The sequence below is a fragment of the Astyanax mexicanus genome, chromosome 3, assembly GCF_023375975.1.
Source record: "Astyanax mexicanus isolate ESR-SI-001 chromosome 3, AstMex3_surface, whole genome shotgun sequence".
NCBI classification, from domain to species: Eukaryota; Metazoa; Chordata; class Actinopteri; order Characiformes; family Acestrorhamphidae; genus Astyanax; species Astyanax mexicanus.
Window position 1 is genome coordinate 46627585 of NC_064410.1, and position 19176 is coordinate 46646760.

Genomic DNA, 19176 nt, shown 5'->3' on the forward strand with positions numbered 1-19176 from the left:
ATTATTATTATTATTATTATTCTACGCTAAAATTTCTCAACGCTACTCCTCCTACAGTTTTCGAGCTAGAACCACCAAACTTCACAGGATGGTAGAACCCATAGCCGTCAAAGTCACTTTTTTCCCCATAGACTTCCATTCACACTTTTTTATATATATATTATTATTATTTATTTATTATTATTATATATTATATTTATATATTATATTTATAAAATATTGGTTGTTAGCACAGTTGTTACTAAATTATAAGTTCAATTCTGCTGGCAGGTGTAATATAAATGATAGACTTGCTGACTGATTTTTGTGTTTTGGTGGAACCATTTCAATGATCAAGAAAAAGGAAAAAAAACCTTTGGTTCAGGATTTATTAATAAATTGCTGTTTTTTCTTCATGCTGAAGTATTGCATTCTACAAGACACTTACAGAACATAAGAAACATAGGACCACAGTCAGTGCTGAACAAAGCTCCAGAAAGGATAATGGCAGGTTCAGTGTGTAGGCTTTATCATGCAGTTTTTGAAGCATTTAGTTGCAGCATATCTTGTCTACAAACGGTTTAATTAACTGTTTGTGTTAAAACAAAAAGGAGGTCAATGCCAGATCAGCAGTCCCCTGGACCTACAGTTCAGACAGAAATGACAAGGTTTAGATATATTATTTGTATTTTTTTTTTTTTTTTATCTTCCCAGGGCTTTTCCAAAGCTTAAGACAATACATGGAGGCTGATTTCTTCACAAAGCATCCGGTATTTTGGGAACAGGTATTTCTTTACACACACTCTTACAAAAGGTGGTTCCTTATAGAATCCTAAAAATTGCATGATAAAGATAAAGACTTTTAAGAATTTGTTTAAAGGAAATTGATGTGGAATCTTTTTGAAAAAGATTATATATAGTGCCAAAACAATGATGTTGTTAAAAGCTTAGTACACAATGTTATACACATTGATCCTTGTACAACATTCTCCTTTAATCTGAAGAATGCTTTTACAACAGAAAATACTGTAATAGGAGAACCATCTATAAGTGTAGCCAAGCAATTGTATTATTTTTCTGTTCTTAATTTTACGTTAGGGGATGGGGGGAAGCAGGAAGCTCTTTCTTGTGGGACCAGAAAATTGTGCATATACAGGCAAAGTTGTGTTTACTGTGGCAAAGTACTTTGTGTGCATCAGTGGAAATTCCACTTGCACTGCTTGTATAGTACCAAAATATTAGTGTTTACAATGTGAAATACTTGTGTTCTTTCATTTTTTTTCAGCATTTATTAATCACACCTGTCAAATATGCTTGAAAAAAAATCATTTGAGGCCAAATTTATGCAGTGAAAGGTATGTTTATTTTACATTATTTAAAATGCATGTTGTAAATAGGATTTAAATAGGAATTAATATTGTCCTATTTTTTTTTTTTTTTTTCAATTTTTTATTCTCATATGCAGTCACCTCTTCAAACATAGGAGGTTTTGTTCTGACAGTTTCTTGCTTTTGTTTCTTGCTAATATATTGCTGCTGACAGTAATTTAAGTTATAGAACATTTGTCAAGCATTGTCCTAAACCTGTAGATGGTTGGTGACCTATGCTTTTACAAAATGAATATAATCTGACATCCCAAAGTCTCTTCATGAATAAGAAACAAGTATTGTATATACTGCATTTAGGTATTTTAACTTTGAAGTGCACTTACAAAAATGAAACTGCAATTAGATTTATTTATTTTTATTTTATCAAACACTGGGTCAGACATTTTGAGGGAGAGCCAGATCCTTTGGTTCCATCATCCACTTACTTGTTAACAGTGATCTTTGTTGTAGCTGGGGGAATTCTGGGACAGTCTGTCACACATGGAGGGCTGTGTGTGTGTCTGGTGTAAGCCCAGCGATTGTGCGTGTACAATATCCTGTCACTGTCCAGACTTTGATATCTGCAATACAGTCACACTTGTGCGTTAACCCTTCAGTGATTCAGTATCCGTATCATTCTAATCTACATTACATGCATTAATTTACATTTTGTGTCTAAAGCTTAAACAGTCTGAACTTACAGAGCAAGACAAGAATAAAGTGCAAGACTTTGCATATGACTGGGATCCACCTGGTGTAACTGATACCAACAGGACATGGCTTTTTTTTTAAAAGACGCACCTTCATGATGTAAGGTTTGATAAATTGATGAGGTGATTATTGTTTTTATAATTATTATTTTATATAATGTTTTTGTACTTGTTTTGAACAGGTAATTGAATGAACACTGATGCAAATCAAACAAATGAGACGTGGCCCTAAGGAAACACCAATGTGGACAGTTTTGCTCCAACAGCTAGACGCAGTGCTCCTGCTTTTCCCAAAAAGAATCAATGGAATTTACTCAAGAGGTTGGTTCAAATCTTTTTTTTTCTAAAGTCAAAAAGAGTGATGTTTACTGTGATGTTTTTAGTATTTGTACCATTGTTGTAATACTCCTTTACACAATAACTTTATCTCCATGAAAAACAATAATTTGTGAAGCAAAATATGATCAGCTAATTAAATTTGACAGCAATATTTCTTTTTTACCATGTTTTCTATCGTTATTTTTTCCAGTTGCTGGTCTGCGGAGAAGAATTCTGATTCTGAATATCCACTTGCTCAAGTGTGCTACACTTCTGGATTCCGCTGACAGTTTATTGAATCTGGTAATCTCTGGGGAGAAAAAAAAAACTTTATTTTTACTTTAATTTTCTAAGTATAATGTCTGTGATTTAAAATGTTCCTTTTACAGCATCGACTGCTGAGGTCCAAAGCCTGCTGAAGGTCTGGACAGGGTGAGTTCCTATATTATTGGACACTTTGTGCATGTTGTAGTTACGGAATGCTCAATATCTCCCATTCTCTGTCACAGCATTTGAGGTGGTCTTGATTGGAACATGGCAGACAGTTGAATGAGTCCTCTTGCCTGTAGGACGGAAAGCATCCCCCACATTGCGGACCAGCCCATCTGAAGTGTAGGTAGTATACAGTCAGAAAAGGAGATGGAGAAGACCATCCCTTTGGCAACTTTCAACAGGCCTGGAACTCAACGCAAGACAGTTACCTGGGATGTACAAGGCTGCTCCACTTCACAGGGAACAACTACAGCACCACTTTGTGACCAGACAAGTTGCTGTGGGACACATCCAAACCTGCTGCTCTCCTGATCGTGGGCAGGGAATGGGAATGGGCAGGAAAGCAGGAAGGCACACTACTACATGGCATAATCCTGCAGTACACTTTTTTTCACTGTGTAAAAAACAAAACGGGAAAGAAAGTAAATGCATGATTTGTACATATCCCCATACACAGAGTGTGTTCCTACATTTATTAAACTGTCTTATGAAGATGCTTCATGTACAAATTTGTTTTAAACATTTGCATTTTAAACTGTGTATGTTTATTTTTACTTATTTTTTGACAAACATTAGTTTCAAAGTGATAAAAAAAAATTATAGTGTCAAAACACATACCTTAATGATTATGCCAAAAATAGCATGACGCAGCCACATCAGAGAAAGCTTTGACAAGGCAGTTGGTTGTACTGCTGACCTAAGAACCTCAAGACTCCAGGGATCAAGGGGCATTCCAAGTGCAAGCAGTGTGGTTCTTGGACGGTCAATCTAGAATGTTTCAAGTCAATGGCATCAATCTGTATTCCCTAAGTGTACAGAGTTCAGTAATAGTGTTAATTGTGTACACTTGTAATCACAAAGACAATCAAACAATGTTACTGATCACTTCTGAGATTTCTGGTTTGTTGACAATTCTGCATGGGACTGAAGTACTACAGCAGATTTAGGTTAATGTTTTGTTCATTTTGAATTGGATTACTATCCCAGTCGTATGCAAACCTTGGCAGGTCATCTTTCAGTCATGGCAGGAATGTATAGTGAACACAGATGTCTAATGTTGAGAAGTCATCCTCTTTCAAAGTGTGAAGAACATTGTAGTACGGTCATCTACACATCATGCCACAGACATTCTATTTTGCAGGAAAGAAAATGATTAACAGATGTATTACTTAACAGTGCACCATACATCATTTACCAGAAGTTTACTACAGGCATAAGTTTGCTTTTCTTGATAATTACATTACTTTAGACTGTTCTTAAACTGCATTCATTAGAATTATCATTGCAGAAATTAAGACAGTAATATGACACAGTGCCATAAAATGTTCATCAGCTCAAATTCTGATTGTGGACACCTGACTGATATAAAGCTTCTACACACAGTTCCAAATATAGTGAACACTTCTGGAGAAATTTCCATATTCTTCTCACCCTGGAAGTGGGTATAGTAACATTTACTTATGGTGGTGACAAAACCATAGACCTCTGGAGTTGTGCCTTCATTTTGTAGTTGGCACTATGTTGTTTATGCCCACATGTGGCACTTCAGGTCTAACCATAACTTTAGATATCAGAAATGAAACAGGTTTAATACAAAAAAATCATGTGTAGTAAATAAATGTTTTCTGAACCCATGTTTTGTAATGTGTGATTTTTTTTTCTCTTTTTTAAAAGAACTATAATTACATATTTAAAAAAATGGTACTCCAAAATCTGATATATATACACAACCAAATTTTCAAAATAAGCCATTCAATTTCTCCAAATTCTTACAGAAATATTACTTAAAACATGTAATGAATACATAATACTATTAAGATAATGAATAACTTAAATTTCAGTGGTGTTATTTGATAATCCTGTGATTATATTCAATTTATAGAGGTAATATTAGTAATTCAACATGATTAAATACTATGTAATTCTTTAAGACATTTGATTCACTCCTTTAATAAGACTTTAAGTTGTGGTCCATACATAAAGTAATGTTTTTTTTTTATTAGTTATAGTAAGAGCAAGGTCTGTATTTCCAAACGTTTATATTGTTCTACAGATAGTAGATTTCTTAGTGTTCTTAATTTTCTTTCTGGTTTACATTTGTTCATTTAGATCTTGTGAAATTACGAATATTAAGCTGTAAAACTCGTTTCTGTTCCAGTTTTAGTCTCCTCTTCCCCAGCTACCCTGCACTACATGTGCACTCCAAATTTTAGTGTAGATACTGTGACCGAGTGTTAATGTGATCGCGGTAGTTTAATGTGCCAGCGTAAACCCCAAGGGGGTTGAACTATAGTAGCTACAAACTTTAAAATATACACTTTAAAACCTGTACAACAGTATCAACACAACATTTACTGCTGTAGTGACCAATAAATGTGTGACCATCCTTTGTAACCAGTATGATTGGCTAAACACAGCATTTGTTGTTTTATTAACCAGTATAACTGACCAAACACTGCCTTTGTTGCTAACACCGGCACAAGTGCCCAAACATAACGTTTGTTGCTTTAGAAACCAGCACTAGTGCCCAAACACATGGTTTGTTGCTTTAGTAATTGGCACAAGTGGCCAAACAGCGTATGTTGCTTTAGTAACCCACACAAGTGCTCAAACACAGCATTTGTTGTTTTAGTAACCGGCACAGGTGCTCAAACACATTGTTTGTTGCTTTAGTAACCAGCACAAGTGCCCAAACACAGCGTTTGTTGCTTTAGTAACCGCCACAGGTGCCCAAACACAGCGTTTCTTGCTTTAGTAATTGGCACAAATGGCCAAACAGCGTATGTTGCTTTAGTAACCCACACAAGTGCTCAAACACAGCGTCTGTTGCTTTAGTAACCAGCACAAGTGCTCAAACAGCGTTTGTTGCTTTAGTAACCCACACAAGTGCTCAAACACAGGGTTTGTAGCTTTAGTAACCCAGTACAAGTGCTCAAACACAACGTTTGTTGCTTAAGTAACTGGCACAGGTGCTCAAACACAGGGTTTGTTGCTTTAGTAACCAGCACAGAGCTCAATCACATTGTTTGTTGCTTTAGTAACCAGCACAGAGCTCAATCACATTGTTTGTTGCTTTAGTAACCAGCACAAGTGCTCAAACACAGCATTTGTTGCTTCAGTAACCGGCACAGGTGCTCAAACACATTGTTTGTTGCTTTAGTAACCAGCACAAGTGCCCAAACACAGCGTTTGTTGCTTTAGTAACCGCCACAGGTGCCCAAACACAGCGTTTCTTGCTTTAGTAATTGGCACAAGTGGCCAAACAGCGTATGTTGCTTTAGTAACCCACACAAGTGCTCAAACACATTGTTTGTTGCTTTAGTAACTGCCACAGGTGCCCAAACACAGCGTTTCTTGTTTTAGTAACCTGCTTTAGTAACCGGCACAGGTGCCCAAACACAGCGTTTGTTGCTTTAGTTAGGGGCACAAGTGCCCAAACACTGCTTTTGCTACTTTAGTAAACAACACTAGTTCAAGTGTCTAAACACAGCATTATTTAAGTTATAATTTAGCTGTTTAGCTGACGGTTAGCTAGCTATTTAGCGCTTATGTGATTTGACGCTCTGAGCCACAAATATCTGCCCAGTCGTTGTAAGAAAGAACTGTCTATAATTATGACTTTCTATCTCATAATTATGACTTTCTATCTCATAATTATGACTTACTATCCCATAATTATGACTTTTCTATCTCATAATTATGACTTAGTTGAGGACGTTTTTTTTTTCTTCAGGTGGCGGAAATGGGCTTCCATAGTTTTCTTAGCATTTTGGCAGATTAGAAACACGTTTTACCTGATTGCCCATGTTACAATCTGGAAACCTTGATGGCTCACTTTCCGCTAATAAAGAAACGCATTTTGGGACACATTTAGCTCAGGTAGTGCAGTGATGTTTACTACAAATCATGATGTATTATAAGAGTTTATAGTGCCCTCAAAATCATGCTCGAATTACACCTTATGATTTAATGTCCGGTTGCATAAAACACCTTAAGTGAATTGTTTCCCTTAAAGTTGCCCTTAAACAATCCCTAAAAGATCAGTGTGTTGCAAAAAAAACTAAAGTGTTATCTAAGGGCTTTGTAAAGGAAAATTATCATAAACCCTTAAGGGGTAACTAAACCCCCCAGATTTTAGCTGACTCCACCCTCAGCTCAAATTTATAAAATGCTAAAGAATGGGAGAGGTATTTTGGGAGGGGCGCTGCACTGATGTATAGGTTTAGGGGTGGGGCAGGAAGGAGAGTTGACTAGGCTGAGCTGCAGCAGTGAGCCTCCGATAGCAGCAAGACAGATGTTTGGCGGTCACCAGGGAGGTGGTATTATTGACTGATCTGCATATTGTGATGTCTTCACATCCAAAAGACATGAACACATCGTCCATGCCTATAGCACAGTTAAACCTGTGAGGGCACTGCAGAGGGGAAAATTAACACAATAAAAGCAGTTTTTAAAGGTTAGGAAATGTTTGAAAAAAATGTAAGCAGGACTGGTATGTTTCATTACTTCAAAGAAACCAGATTCAGCTATTAAAAAAAATATATGGTTTAGGGTTTATTGCCTCTTTAAATTCCTTCAACTATCCTATTAACTATTTTTAGATCCAGAATTTCCATGACCTGAATATTTTTCATGTTTTTTTTTTTTACTTAAATTTTTTTGTAAGCAAATTATTAACTTACAAAAGTTAATAACTTACTTATTATTAACTGAAATTCAGATTACCTGCCTATGTAAAACAGATTTAAACTGAAATTTTAACTTTGAATTTACAGTGTACAAGAAAACCACACACACTTCCAAGATTCAAGTTTTCTCGTTCAAGTTCTGGTGACACAAATTTAACTCCAGTTGTAGAGGTTCCTAATGGTTCAAGGCAAGCTCTTAAGATGGCAATACACAAGCATTATCCTAGGCCTTACTGAAGATGACCTGCTACCATTGTATATAGATCCCTTACATTTTTTATACAATGTGTGTATGTTGATTTCTAAGTTTTATAAAAATTGGATGGATGGATGAATGTTTGGATAAAGTTCATCCAATTAGGCAAGAATCTAAATGGCACAACAAATCACAATACTAATCATATGCACAGTAAATATAAATATACGAGGTGATACTTTCACTGCAGGCTTAAGATCAGACAACACCCATGCCAGTGTGTGTGAAACACCCTGTGTTTTGAAGTGCTAATGGGTTAGATCATTACTCAGCCAGCACTGCAGTCTTGACAGATGACTGGGTTTACTGATGTAGCCGTATATTTGCAACAATATGCTTGCTGTGTTTCGGAGGCATTAATGAGCTCTGTTTGTCTCTCTGTCTCAAAGCCTCTCTCTCACTTTATAAGCACACATATCTTTAACTGACTGAGGACTAACTTCACGAGCACAACACTCCCCACCCCTCCTCTCCTCTCCTCTCCAGAACACCACAACCTCCAGCTCTGTATCTTCTCCACCCAACCAACACCCCCAAAGTCTGCTGTACCCTTCAGTTAGCCATCTTTTAAGGAGAGTAGTACATGAGAGTTGTCTCACGATAGCAGTAATGATTTGCCATAATTGCACATTGAAGATCTGCAGAGGGAGAGGAGGAATGAGAAAGACAGGGGAGGGCGCTGGGCACAGACAAAATTACCATCAATGGTGAATTCCAAATTTGCAGCTTCTCTCTGGCTTGTGAATTAGAAGAGAGAGGAAAAAAAAGAGAAGACTCTTAACCACTTGCTGGTTTGGTATGTCTGTGTCTTTTTTATTGTGGCTAGAGTGCCCCCTGCTGTTTAACAGTTCAGAAGCCCAGACTACATTAAAGAGACAGGAAGCAAGCAGCAAGCTGTCCTTCACACTAACGAATCAAAGAGAAAATACATAGAGAAAGAAAGGGTCACAGAGCATTTTCAGACATTTTCGGGCATTTCTACTCCCATTTGTCCTTTACTCAACCCTCCAGAGTCGTCAATGGGTTCCACTCTGCTGGATCACCAGGAACACGCTGTCTCCCAGATTCATTACGGGACATCCCTGACTTCACCTGTCCTCCCTGCCCTCCCAAAAAGCCTTCCATGTGGAACAGAGGTAAGATCGAGATATACGTGTACCTGCTTGCATACCCCTCCCTCAACCCCCCTCAATTTCTTCAGCTTCCACATTCCTCAAAGAGAAGCTTGATAAATCCACGAATATCTATTCATTTTAAAGCTTCTCCAGCAGAGCTTATCTGCAGAACTGATGTCGTAGAGCATCGCATTCTCATTTGCATATGAAAACAGGTTTATATAGCGAATGAGGGGGAACAAACAAAACTTGGGTCAGTTTTTTCTGAAACTTGGGTCAGTTGTGCAATTCCATCACATTTTTGGGTGTATGTTCACAAAAGTTTTGGCCATTTGCTGCTTTTTATTACTTCGCTTGGATAAGACAAGACAACCATATTAACTATACTTATTCTGGGCAAAGCTAGAATATGACCTCCAACTGATCAGGATGCCAGCCATTGCTGCTGTGCCTTTGGAGCAGTGAGGGTCTAACTCAACCACTGCTGTCTCTACAAGTTCGTTCTCTGACCAGGAATCTAGCCCAGGCCAGGGCATTGAGGAGAGCGCCCGAATCCTAACCACTAAACCATGAGGAAAGGAGAAGCTGGGATTGAATCCTGGACCTCATATATACAATGCATATGCTACCCCACTGAGCTATATCCCTACAATCAAGCAGTATAAAAACACTCAGAAGCAGCAAGAATCAGCACTTTTGGGATGCATGGTATTTCACCGTGCAAGAGCTTCTCCAAACAAGCAACTGTCACAAACTCACACTCACTCCTTAAAGGCGAGCTTATTACACTTACCTCACTCTAGACCTAACAAAATGCGTGGTTTATTAGGATATACTGATGGAAAGAGACATAACTAAACAAATTGAAGAAATCACATGATCACAAAATGAAATGTACCAATCATTTCAGAGTACACAGCCCAGGTGCAACAGGAGCAGAAACCAAGATAGCATGAAAAATCAGCCCAATCTCAGCTAAAGTTTGGCATAATCAGTATTGAATTGAGTGAATGTGATTTATACTAAGCAACCAGAGAGTTGGCAAAAGCAATGTGGGCTGATTCCCATATTACACTTGGCAACCGGACTGCTGGCACAATCAGCCAATTCCTATATTATAATCAGCAACCAGGGGTGTGGGCATAGGCAGCACATTGGCCAGATGTGAGCTGAGCATTTTGGTCAGATTCGGGCCTCAATTTAAACCTGATTTTTGCTTTCTGGGAAACGTCCACACCTGCAGATGTCCGCACCAGAGTGCTCTTAAAGCTAACTGCAGACATCCGATTTCAGGAGCACTCAAAATATTACGCTGTGTTCTGGACCACATCTGGCTCAAAAACAGATTTTTCACTTGACCACGTGAGGCACTCCTGGGTCTGGAAAAAGGCTAGTGTGAAAACACCATGAAAACACAGGCAATGTAAACACACAGCCTTTGAAAGAAAGACCTCAAACAGGTCAGTTTTGCCTGTTCAAGGCTGGTCTGTAGGAGGTGCTGGTCAGCGATCCAGAACTGTTCATAAAACCCAACTTGATGGATCTCTCCTCCTGAGCCGTGATCTATCACAGGCAGCTGCTGGACTCATAATAAAGTTGTTTGTGCTGCTTGGTGTGGTGTGCATATAAATGTACTCTCGAGCTCTGCAATGCACTACATCTTCATTTCTGCTCATCTGCACTGGCAGCAGTATATTACTGGCAAATGATTGTGATGACCTGCGCGTTTTCAGCCTTGAGCACATTCATGCCCGGGTGATGTGCTTACGGAGGGGGTGGCACGCGAGCTTGTGATGGGAATCTTACACAGCGGCGTATTGAGAGTATTTCTTCTCTCTCACGAGCCCAGTGGCCCTGGATGAATGGGATTATTGAGCAGAGTGTTAAGTCATGACCACAGATGCATGGCTAAGTGCTATGTGTGAACACCGGTCAGCAGTGCGAGAGGGCCAGCCTCTATGATGTATTTAATGGGAGCATCGGGACGAGCCTTTATTGGATGATTCATCAAGGGATTGGCATGCTAGCTGGGCTAATATTGACCCTCTTAACACCCTGCATGGATGGTCAGTCAACCACAGCCCTCCATTAGAACAAGCCTCCTGCCGCTGCTGCAGCCGTTGCTGCAACAACACTTCGGACAGAGGCCACATTCATAGCCGCCGGCGTGGACCACTTTGAGTTTTCTCATTTCCTACAATCGTTGACATCCACAGCCCTTTTTACGTGTTCTTTTATTACAAATATATATTTTGATAGTAAATAATATGCTTGTAAAACCTACACCTGTTTTACTATCTCATGCACTTTTATGAGGGTATTCTCTCTTAAACCTCTTTACGAGCTTTTCAGAAAGAAATATCTGAAGGGAGAGAAGAGGTGCAGTGGACAGGAGGAGGGGGTAGGGAATGGTTTTAAGAAGGGGAGGGTGACAAATGGATCACATTATAAGAAGGGCTCACAGCACAATTCACATAAAGTACACATAGAGTACACAAAATTAGTACACAAGCAAATGCTGATTATCATTTCCAGTCTTTTGCATTCTGTACAGTGTGAGCTATGTTTTGTGTACGAAAAAATAACACACTTATTGAATGGCTTAGTGTCCTTTTTACCAAACCAGAGCAAAAAAAAACAAAAAAAAAAAACAGGCTGAATTTCCAATTATGTCCGATAAAGTCTTTCAAAAAAGTTTCATCTGCATCAACAGCTTGCCATCACTTGTTCCTATAAAATTCCCAATCTTGCTTCTAGAAATCCACAGGACGCACCATCATAGTTGTTACAGTTGCCATCAAGCTTGGCCCTTTCCAGTAATACCATTTGATGCCATTGTAACGCATGACGTTGGAGAATCCAGCGTAGTAGATCCCGTTCAAATTGGACGGCCCACAGGCTTCAAACCACCAGCCTACAAAAACAGAAGGTCAGTAATTAGACTCCATTTCCATACATGAGTGTTCTAACTGATGCCAGGCAATCCAACTTCAAACATAATTCTAGAGTCAAGATCAATCTAACGTGACAGCAAAGTTATTTAAATTAGATATAAACACTGTGTAACAATATATTTTTTAAAATATTTACTCTGAATAAACACATTTTTACAAATATAGAGGAATATTAACCTTCACCAAGTACTCTCTGTAGATCTTATACAGTTTACTTTAAGGTAGTGGTGGGATTTTCCCATGTACGCTGTGCTGCCTGGTTAATGTGAATTAATATTGTTTTAACTGGTTAAATAACACATTTTTATTTTTATACTTTCTTAAATTTGTAAATGTGTTTTTAACAATTTAAGCATTTGAATTATTCAATTAATTATTTTCATAAAATATTTAGCTATTTAAACATGTTCAAGAATCCCCTGTCCACCCTGTTATCTTTTAAGATAACACATTTAACATCAGTGACATCACAACCTTTATATTCTTTAATTTTTAAGGGACAGAAGACACTTGCTGCATGTTCAGTAATCATTCATTATCATTTTGGTAAATATTTTTCATATTGTCTTCAGACCTAGCATAGGGAAAGCTTAAGCCATCAAAACTCCATCAAAACTTACTGTCGTTGTCATCTACCGTCCTCCTGGACAAATGGGCGAGTTCACACATGAACTGGACATGCTACTGTCTTCTATCCCCGAGCAAGATTGCCCCATGCTTATTCTAGGGGATATGAACATCCATCATGACAGTACCAGCTTCACAGACTTCTCATCCCTCATGCAGTCTTTCGATCTGGAGCAGGTCCCCAGCCCCCCAACACATAAAGCTGGCAAACATCTAGACCTGATCTTCACTCGTAACTGTGACACCGACTCTCTAACTGTCACTCCTCTACACCTCTCAGACCACTTCTTCATGCAACTCAACGTTCGCATTTCGAAAAAACCCACAGCTACTCCTACTATGGTCTCGTTCCGCCGAAATCTTCGAGATCTCCCAGCAGACCAGTACTCCTCGCTGGTGACTGACAATATGCCTCCATTAGGCTCATTTTCATCACTCAATGTTAATGATGCCACTGATACTCTTTGCTCCACATTAAGCTCCTGTTTGGACGACCTCTGTCCTCAAACATCTCGAGCCATTAAACCAAGCAAACCGCAGCCATGGCTCAAAAATGACACGCTCAGGGAACTACGCTCCAAACTCAGAGCTGCTGAAAGAAAATGGCAAAAAAAGCAAAACCAGACAGACCTAAAAAACTACCAACTGCTCCTGGCTTCTTTTTCAGCCAGCCTCACTGCTGCTAAAGCTGAATTCTATCAAAAAAAAATCAGCTCCCTCGCAGAATTCCGGAAACTATTTGTTACATTCAAAACACTACTCAACCCTCCACCTCCTCCTCAGGCTACCTGCCTTACGGCTGAAGCTCTTGCCTCATTCTTTACTGGGAAAGTGGCAGCTATCAGCAGACAGTTTACTGATGCGACATGTAGCAGTCCTACATCATGCTCTGCTGCCCGGTATCCCTCTACCGAAGGCGTCGCTTTCTCCTCGTTCGCTCCTCTCACTGAGAACGAGACACTGGCTCTCCTAACGCGTAGCCGTCCTACTACGTGTCCACTTGACCCGATTCCTTCAGACCTTCTGCAAACCATTGCACCTGCAATCATTCCGGCTATTACTCACACGGTCAATGCCTCTTTAACATCTGGTGTGTTCCCGACTGCTTTTAGCACAGGTCACACCACTGCTTAAAAAGCCTTCTCTCAACCCCGCCCAGGTTGATAACTACAGACCGGTCTCACTACTACCTTTTCTTTCTAAAACATTAGAAAGAGCAGCTCTCAATCAAGTCTCTGGCTTCCTCACCCAAAATGACCTCCTGGACCAGAACCAATCTGGTTTCAAGAAAGGACACTCTACTGAGACGGCTCTGTTGTCTGTGACAGAAGCGTTAAAAACTGCTAGAGCTGCAGGACAGTCCTCAGTGCTCATTCTGCTGGACCTCTCGGTTGCTTTCGACACAGTCAACCATGACTTCCTCCTAACTATACTCTCGAACATGGGGATCTCAGACAATGCGCTGTCATGGTTCAGATCGTACCTCACTGGGCGCTCGTTCAGGGTGTCATGGCAAGGACGGCTGTCCCCAGCCCACTCGGTACCCACTGGGGTTCCCCAGGGTTCGGTACTGGGACCTCTTCTCAATATACACCACCTCTCTAGGTCGGGTTATCCGCTCACATGGTTTTTACTACCACTGCTTTGCTGACGACACTCAGCTAAACCTGTCGTTCTCACCAGATGATCACTCAATCTCTGCACGAATATCACAGTGTCTCTCAGACATATCCGCATGGATGAAGGAACATCACTTCCAACTAAACCTCTCAAAGACTGAACTTCTGGTCATACCAGCAAAACCTTCTATTCAACACAACTTTGCCATAACCATCGACTCTCTCTCTCTCTCACCGACAAAGGTTGCTAGGAACCTGGGTGTCATGGTTGATGACCAGCTTCTCTTCACGCACCATGTGGCCTCAGTTGCCTGATCCTGCCGCTTTGTGCTTTACAACATCGGAAAAATTCGACCGTTTCTGACGCAACAGGCCACCCAACTCCTGGTACAAGCTGTGGTAATCTCACGCCTCGACTACTGCAATGCCGTACTAACTGGCCTCCCGGCCTGTGTAGTAAAACAACTACAGATGATTCAGAAAGCACGTTTGGTCTTCAACCAACCAAAACGGGCACATGTCACTCCGCTGCTCATTGAGCTCCACTGGCTACCGGTTGCTGCTCGCATCAAATTCAAAGCGCTTACAATCACCTACAAGGTGATGACAGTACAGGCTCCTTCCTACCTGCACTCACTCCTGAAGGCTTACGCTACCTCCCGGCCGCTGCGCTCCTCCAATGAACGTCGCCTCGCTTTGCCAAACATTCACACAAAGCAATCCAGACTGTTCTCATACAGAGTTCCCCAATGGTGGAACAAACTACCTTCCACTACCAGATCAGGAGAATCTCTCGCTATCTTTAAGAAACTCCTGAAGACAGAGCTCTTCAAAGAGCACTTACTCTCCTAACACCTCTAACAAACTAACTAATTCTAACCTCATCTCCTTCTTCCTCTTCTCTACTCCTCTATCCCATTATTTCCCTCTGACCTCCTTAAGGCCCTATCTATAGATGCTTTATTTTTAACTTCTATTATTTTTGTACTCTTCTATTATTTGCACTTCAATATTGTAAGTCGCTTTGGACAAAAGCGTCTGCCAAATGTAATGTAATGTAATGTAAAAGCTGTGCACACTTTCTGTGAAATATCACAGGAATGAAAAAAAGAATTGTAAAAACAAATTGTATCTCTGAAACAGAACAAGGTCGCCATAAACAATTCAACATGTTTAAAACACAAGGTTAACCAGGTTTTCATCAAATACCAACTTTCGCTAAAATTGTTGGCATAAAAAGTGCAAATAAAAAGTAATTAAGCTAGAAAATAGGATTTAGTCTAGTCTGAATGGCAAAAGGCAAAGTATTTTGGAATATTTCCATGCCATTTTAATTCAGGTCAGCACAATTACTGTACATCCAAACAAATGTCTTTTCCAGCATTCCCTCTGGGATCCAGGGAAATACTTTTGCATAATTTAGGTAATGAGAGACTTATTGCAGTCTGAGGAAACTGAAATGCCTGAGAGAGAAGCAGGGTCAGATCTTTACCCCCTGAGGCCATCTGAGCACACTTGCAGCTGCAGTGGTCGTTGTCCTGGTCCTTAGTGCTGAACATGGTGCCAGAGTGGGTCAGGCTGCTGATACGTCCTGCTGTACCACTGAAACCTTGAGAATGAACACTACAAAAAAAAAGGACAGCCAATCAGCACAGAGAACACTTGAATATGTTTCTTCTAAAGGCAGAGTAACAAATGTAATCTGTTTACTTTTAAGGGAGTAAGAGAGGGTAAAACTTAAAAATGATAGAAAAAAGAAGAAGTGTCAGATATGAGTTCCTTAACATGAAGTAAATAAAATTGGTTGTTCTTGGATGGAGTTCTATGAAAAACTTGAATTTAGGTTCTTCAGGCATTAGGTTTTTCTGGCATCCCTCTAAAGAACAATTTTATGCAACATAATCTTAAGAGTGTGGGTATCATAAGGCGATCTTTCATCCTGCCCAGCCTCATTTAAATGCATTCTGCTCAGCTGCGGTATGTGACCTCCATTATCCATAATCTATTGTCTGCAATGACTCACAAGGTATGATTGTGCGCATTCAGCACTGCAGGTGCCAGAGCAAGGACCACACAGCAAGGGACTGCAGGGGAGCGCTTTGGCTGGGAGACATCCTTACACAACAGGTCATTTGGCTGCCCATTCCCATGTGAACACAACACACCAGAGACGTGCCAGCATTCTCAGCATGCAAATAAAACTCACACATACGGTACGAGGTGAAATGGGAACCGAGCACAGTGGGATTTGGCAAGGGGCTTCAGAGCTCCTCTCCAGGTTATTTGGGTGGCGAGCCACACACACTGTTTTTCAACAAGCCCAAAATTTAATACCCTCACTCCTGCCACCAGCCAGTGAGCCTCACTGAGTTTAATACACACCACAATCAGACTGTAGCTTATCTACTTATATACAGTACACCAAACAAACAAACATAACATTGACATACACTGAAAACAATGATGAGTAAAATTTACTTACAAAAAAAGTTTTGCAACTTTCTGCATTTGCTTTTTTTAAGTAAATTTAATTTCAGATACATTTAAGTAACTTCAACTCGGTTTCAAGACTTAAATGTTACATAGAGTAAATAAGTGAACTGAACTTCAGTCAGTCCTTTCTTTTAGTAAACTTTACTTATTTTATTTTTGCTGAATCAATCCTTTCTTTTAGTAGATCAGAAACAGCAGTGTTTTTTAAAGTTTTTAAACACTGCATACATTCACTGTCCATTTATTAGACACTCCTACTAAGCTGGTCTACCTCATAGATGAAAAATTAGTTGGTCATCCTCTAATCATTCATCAGTGGTCACAGGACACTTCCCACAAGTCCAGCATTGTTTATTTCATTTTAACAAATTGAAAACCTCTGGAATATAATCATAAGGAAGATGAAGATGGATGATTACATTGATCAAACCAAGCTGAACTGCTTGAACTTTTGCACCAGGAGTGACAAAGTTATCCAAAAGCAGTGTGTAAGACTGGTGGAGGAGAACATGCCAAGATGCATAAAAAGTGTGATTTAAAACAAGGGTTATTCCACCAAATATTGATTTTTGAACTCTTAAAACTTTATGAATATGAACTTTAAATGTTTTCTTTGCATTATTTGAGGTCTAAAAGCTCTTCATCTTTTTTGTTATTTCAGCCATTTCTCATTTTCTGCAAATAAACACTCTAAACGACAATATTTTTATTTGGAATTTGGGAAAAATGTTATCTGTATGTTCATTTTACTCAAACATATACCTATAAATAGCAAAATCAGAGAATCTGATTCAGAAACTGAAGTGGTCTGAATTTTTTCCAGAGTTGGTATAGGTTTACAGGTAATTCAAAAGTACAAAGTGCTCCTATATCCTCACTGGAGCTAAATAAAATAATGGGTGGATAATAGGTGTAGAAACAATGAGCTGGTCATAATGATATGCTGCTAGGAGCTCAATTTCACTCTTCTGGTTCTGGTTCACTCGTGGTATAATCATGCCCACAGGTAATGCCTGGTATTTTAGCTGCAGCACTTAGGGAGGGAGTGAGGGAGTGAGAGCGAGATTTGTTTGACTTGGCAGTTTTCTGGCAAAGCCAGGTGCTTGAAAGTGTGTGTTTGGGTTCTCTCCAGTAGGCAAGTCTACCCCTGGGATTGGTGGGCCAGCAGCAGCTGTGATGGAGAGAGGAATGGAAGGCAAACAGTGGCAGTTTGCATTGCAGTGAGCTCATTGTTTTGACTGATGAGTCTTTTTTTGCATAAAGACTAAGAGAAACCTATAAAAACGAAGGAGGACCTTCTTTGTATAATAAAGTCGTTGTTACACAAAACATAGTTAAACTGAATAAAGGTTTACTATAAGCTCTCATAATTATAAACTGTCAGTAAAACAGTAAAAACACTGCACAGGTACATTTTTTTTTTATAATATATATATGGTACAATATAAATGTACCATAAACGTACCCTCCAAGATAACATGGTCCTTATGAGTAGATTATATTATATGTTTTTCAGAGGAAAGGAGCTTATTTGTACTTTATCATAACTTTTTAAAACAGGAGAATCCTTAAAACAAATTCTGGAGAATTGGACTGCAGTGTCCCTAAGGTGATATGCTGTTTTTTAACAAGGTAAGGCCAGCAAATAATACACTGAAGCTAAAACATATTTCAAGGCTACAAAATAATAAAAATAATACAGTATATTTGGGCCACAGAGTAATACAAAAACTATTTAAAACTATAAACTGCAACTAAATACAGTACAGTTATGTTCTGAAAATATATGGGTTTCTCACTATTCTTATTTTTGAATATTTCTAATAATGAAAACTAACAAAACTTTTATAGTAATATGTGCAGCATGTTGATTTGCATTGTCTTGTTAAAAATTACATGAAAGATGCTCTTGAATCACATTTCCATCTTTTCCCACATTTTGTTTAGAGGTTGAAACATATTGAGGCCACAAAATAAAATATTGAATCCAGAACATAATATATCAGGTCCCAAAATTATATATTAAAACCATGAGTTAATATATTGAGGTCACATGCTAATTAGTTGAGTCTACAAGATACTATATTAAGGCCATAATATTATATATTATGTAGGCCACCAAATATATTGAGGGCACAAAATAATATATTCAGGCCAAATGATAAAATGTTAATTTTGCGGAATCCTGTAACATATTATATTAAAAATATAATAATATATTAAGGCCACAAAATAATGTATGGAGGGTCACAAGATAATATAATTATGCGGCCTCAATGTATTTCATGATTTGTGGTCACAGTATATTAGAGTCATATTTTTTGCCTTAAAAACAATAACACTACATCCTAGTTCTAGTGTTAAAATTTAAACTAAGCATTTGACTATATATGTCTACTATCTACATATAAAATATATATCAGATAATTTATCATTCCTGAAAGACCTTAGATTTGTATCGTTTATGAACACTGAAGTTGAGATTTACATAGCCCATTAATATTCATATTTAAAATAATATTTATATAGCATTATAACATTTAAATGTCATTGGGCAC

The 19176-nt window shown here is 38.8% G+C and overlaps 1 protein-coding gene and 1 long non-coding RNA gene across 4 annotated transcripts in view; one reads left to right on the forward strand and one right to left on the reverse strand.

Moving 5' to 3' along the window:
* Positions 1–637: 637 nt before the first annotated feature.
* Positions 638–4500, forward strand: LOC103041709 (uncharacterized). Of its 2 annotated transcripts, none has more exons than XR_007438308.1 (5): positions 638–764; positions 2239–2377; positions 2586–2677; positions 2764–2806; positions 2884–4500. It is a non-coding gene; the product is annotated as an uncharacterized LOC103041709 (long non-coding RNA). The 2 variants fall into 2 exon arrangements; XR_007438309.1 differs by lacking the exon at positions 638–764 and adding an exon at positions 2070–2156.
* Positions 4501–11320: 6820 nt separating this feature from the next.
* Positions 11321–19176, reverse strand: part of angpt2b (angiopoietin 2b) — a 33063-nt gene continuing 25207 nt past the window's right edge. For both annotated transcript variants that reach the window (XM_022683201.2, XM_022683202.2), the window contains exons 8-9: positions 15618–15748; positions 11321–11839 (exon numbers count right to left, since the gene is read on the reverse strand). In XM_022683201.2, the coding sequence (XP_022538922.2) occupies positions 11679–11839; positions 15618–15748 (292 nt within the window). In that variant the 3' untranslated portion in view covers positions 11321–11678. The remainder of the gene's footprint in view (positions 11840–15617; positions 15749–19176) is intronic.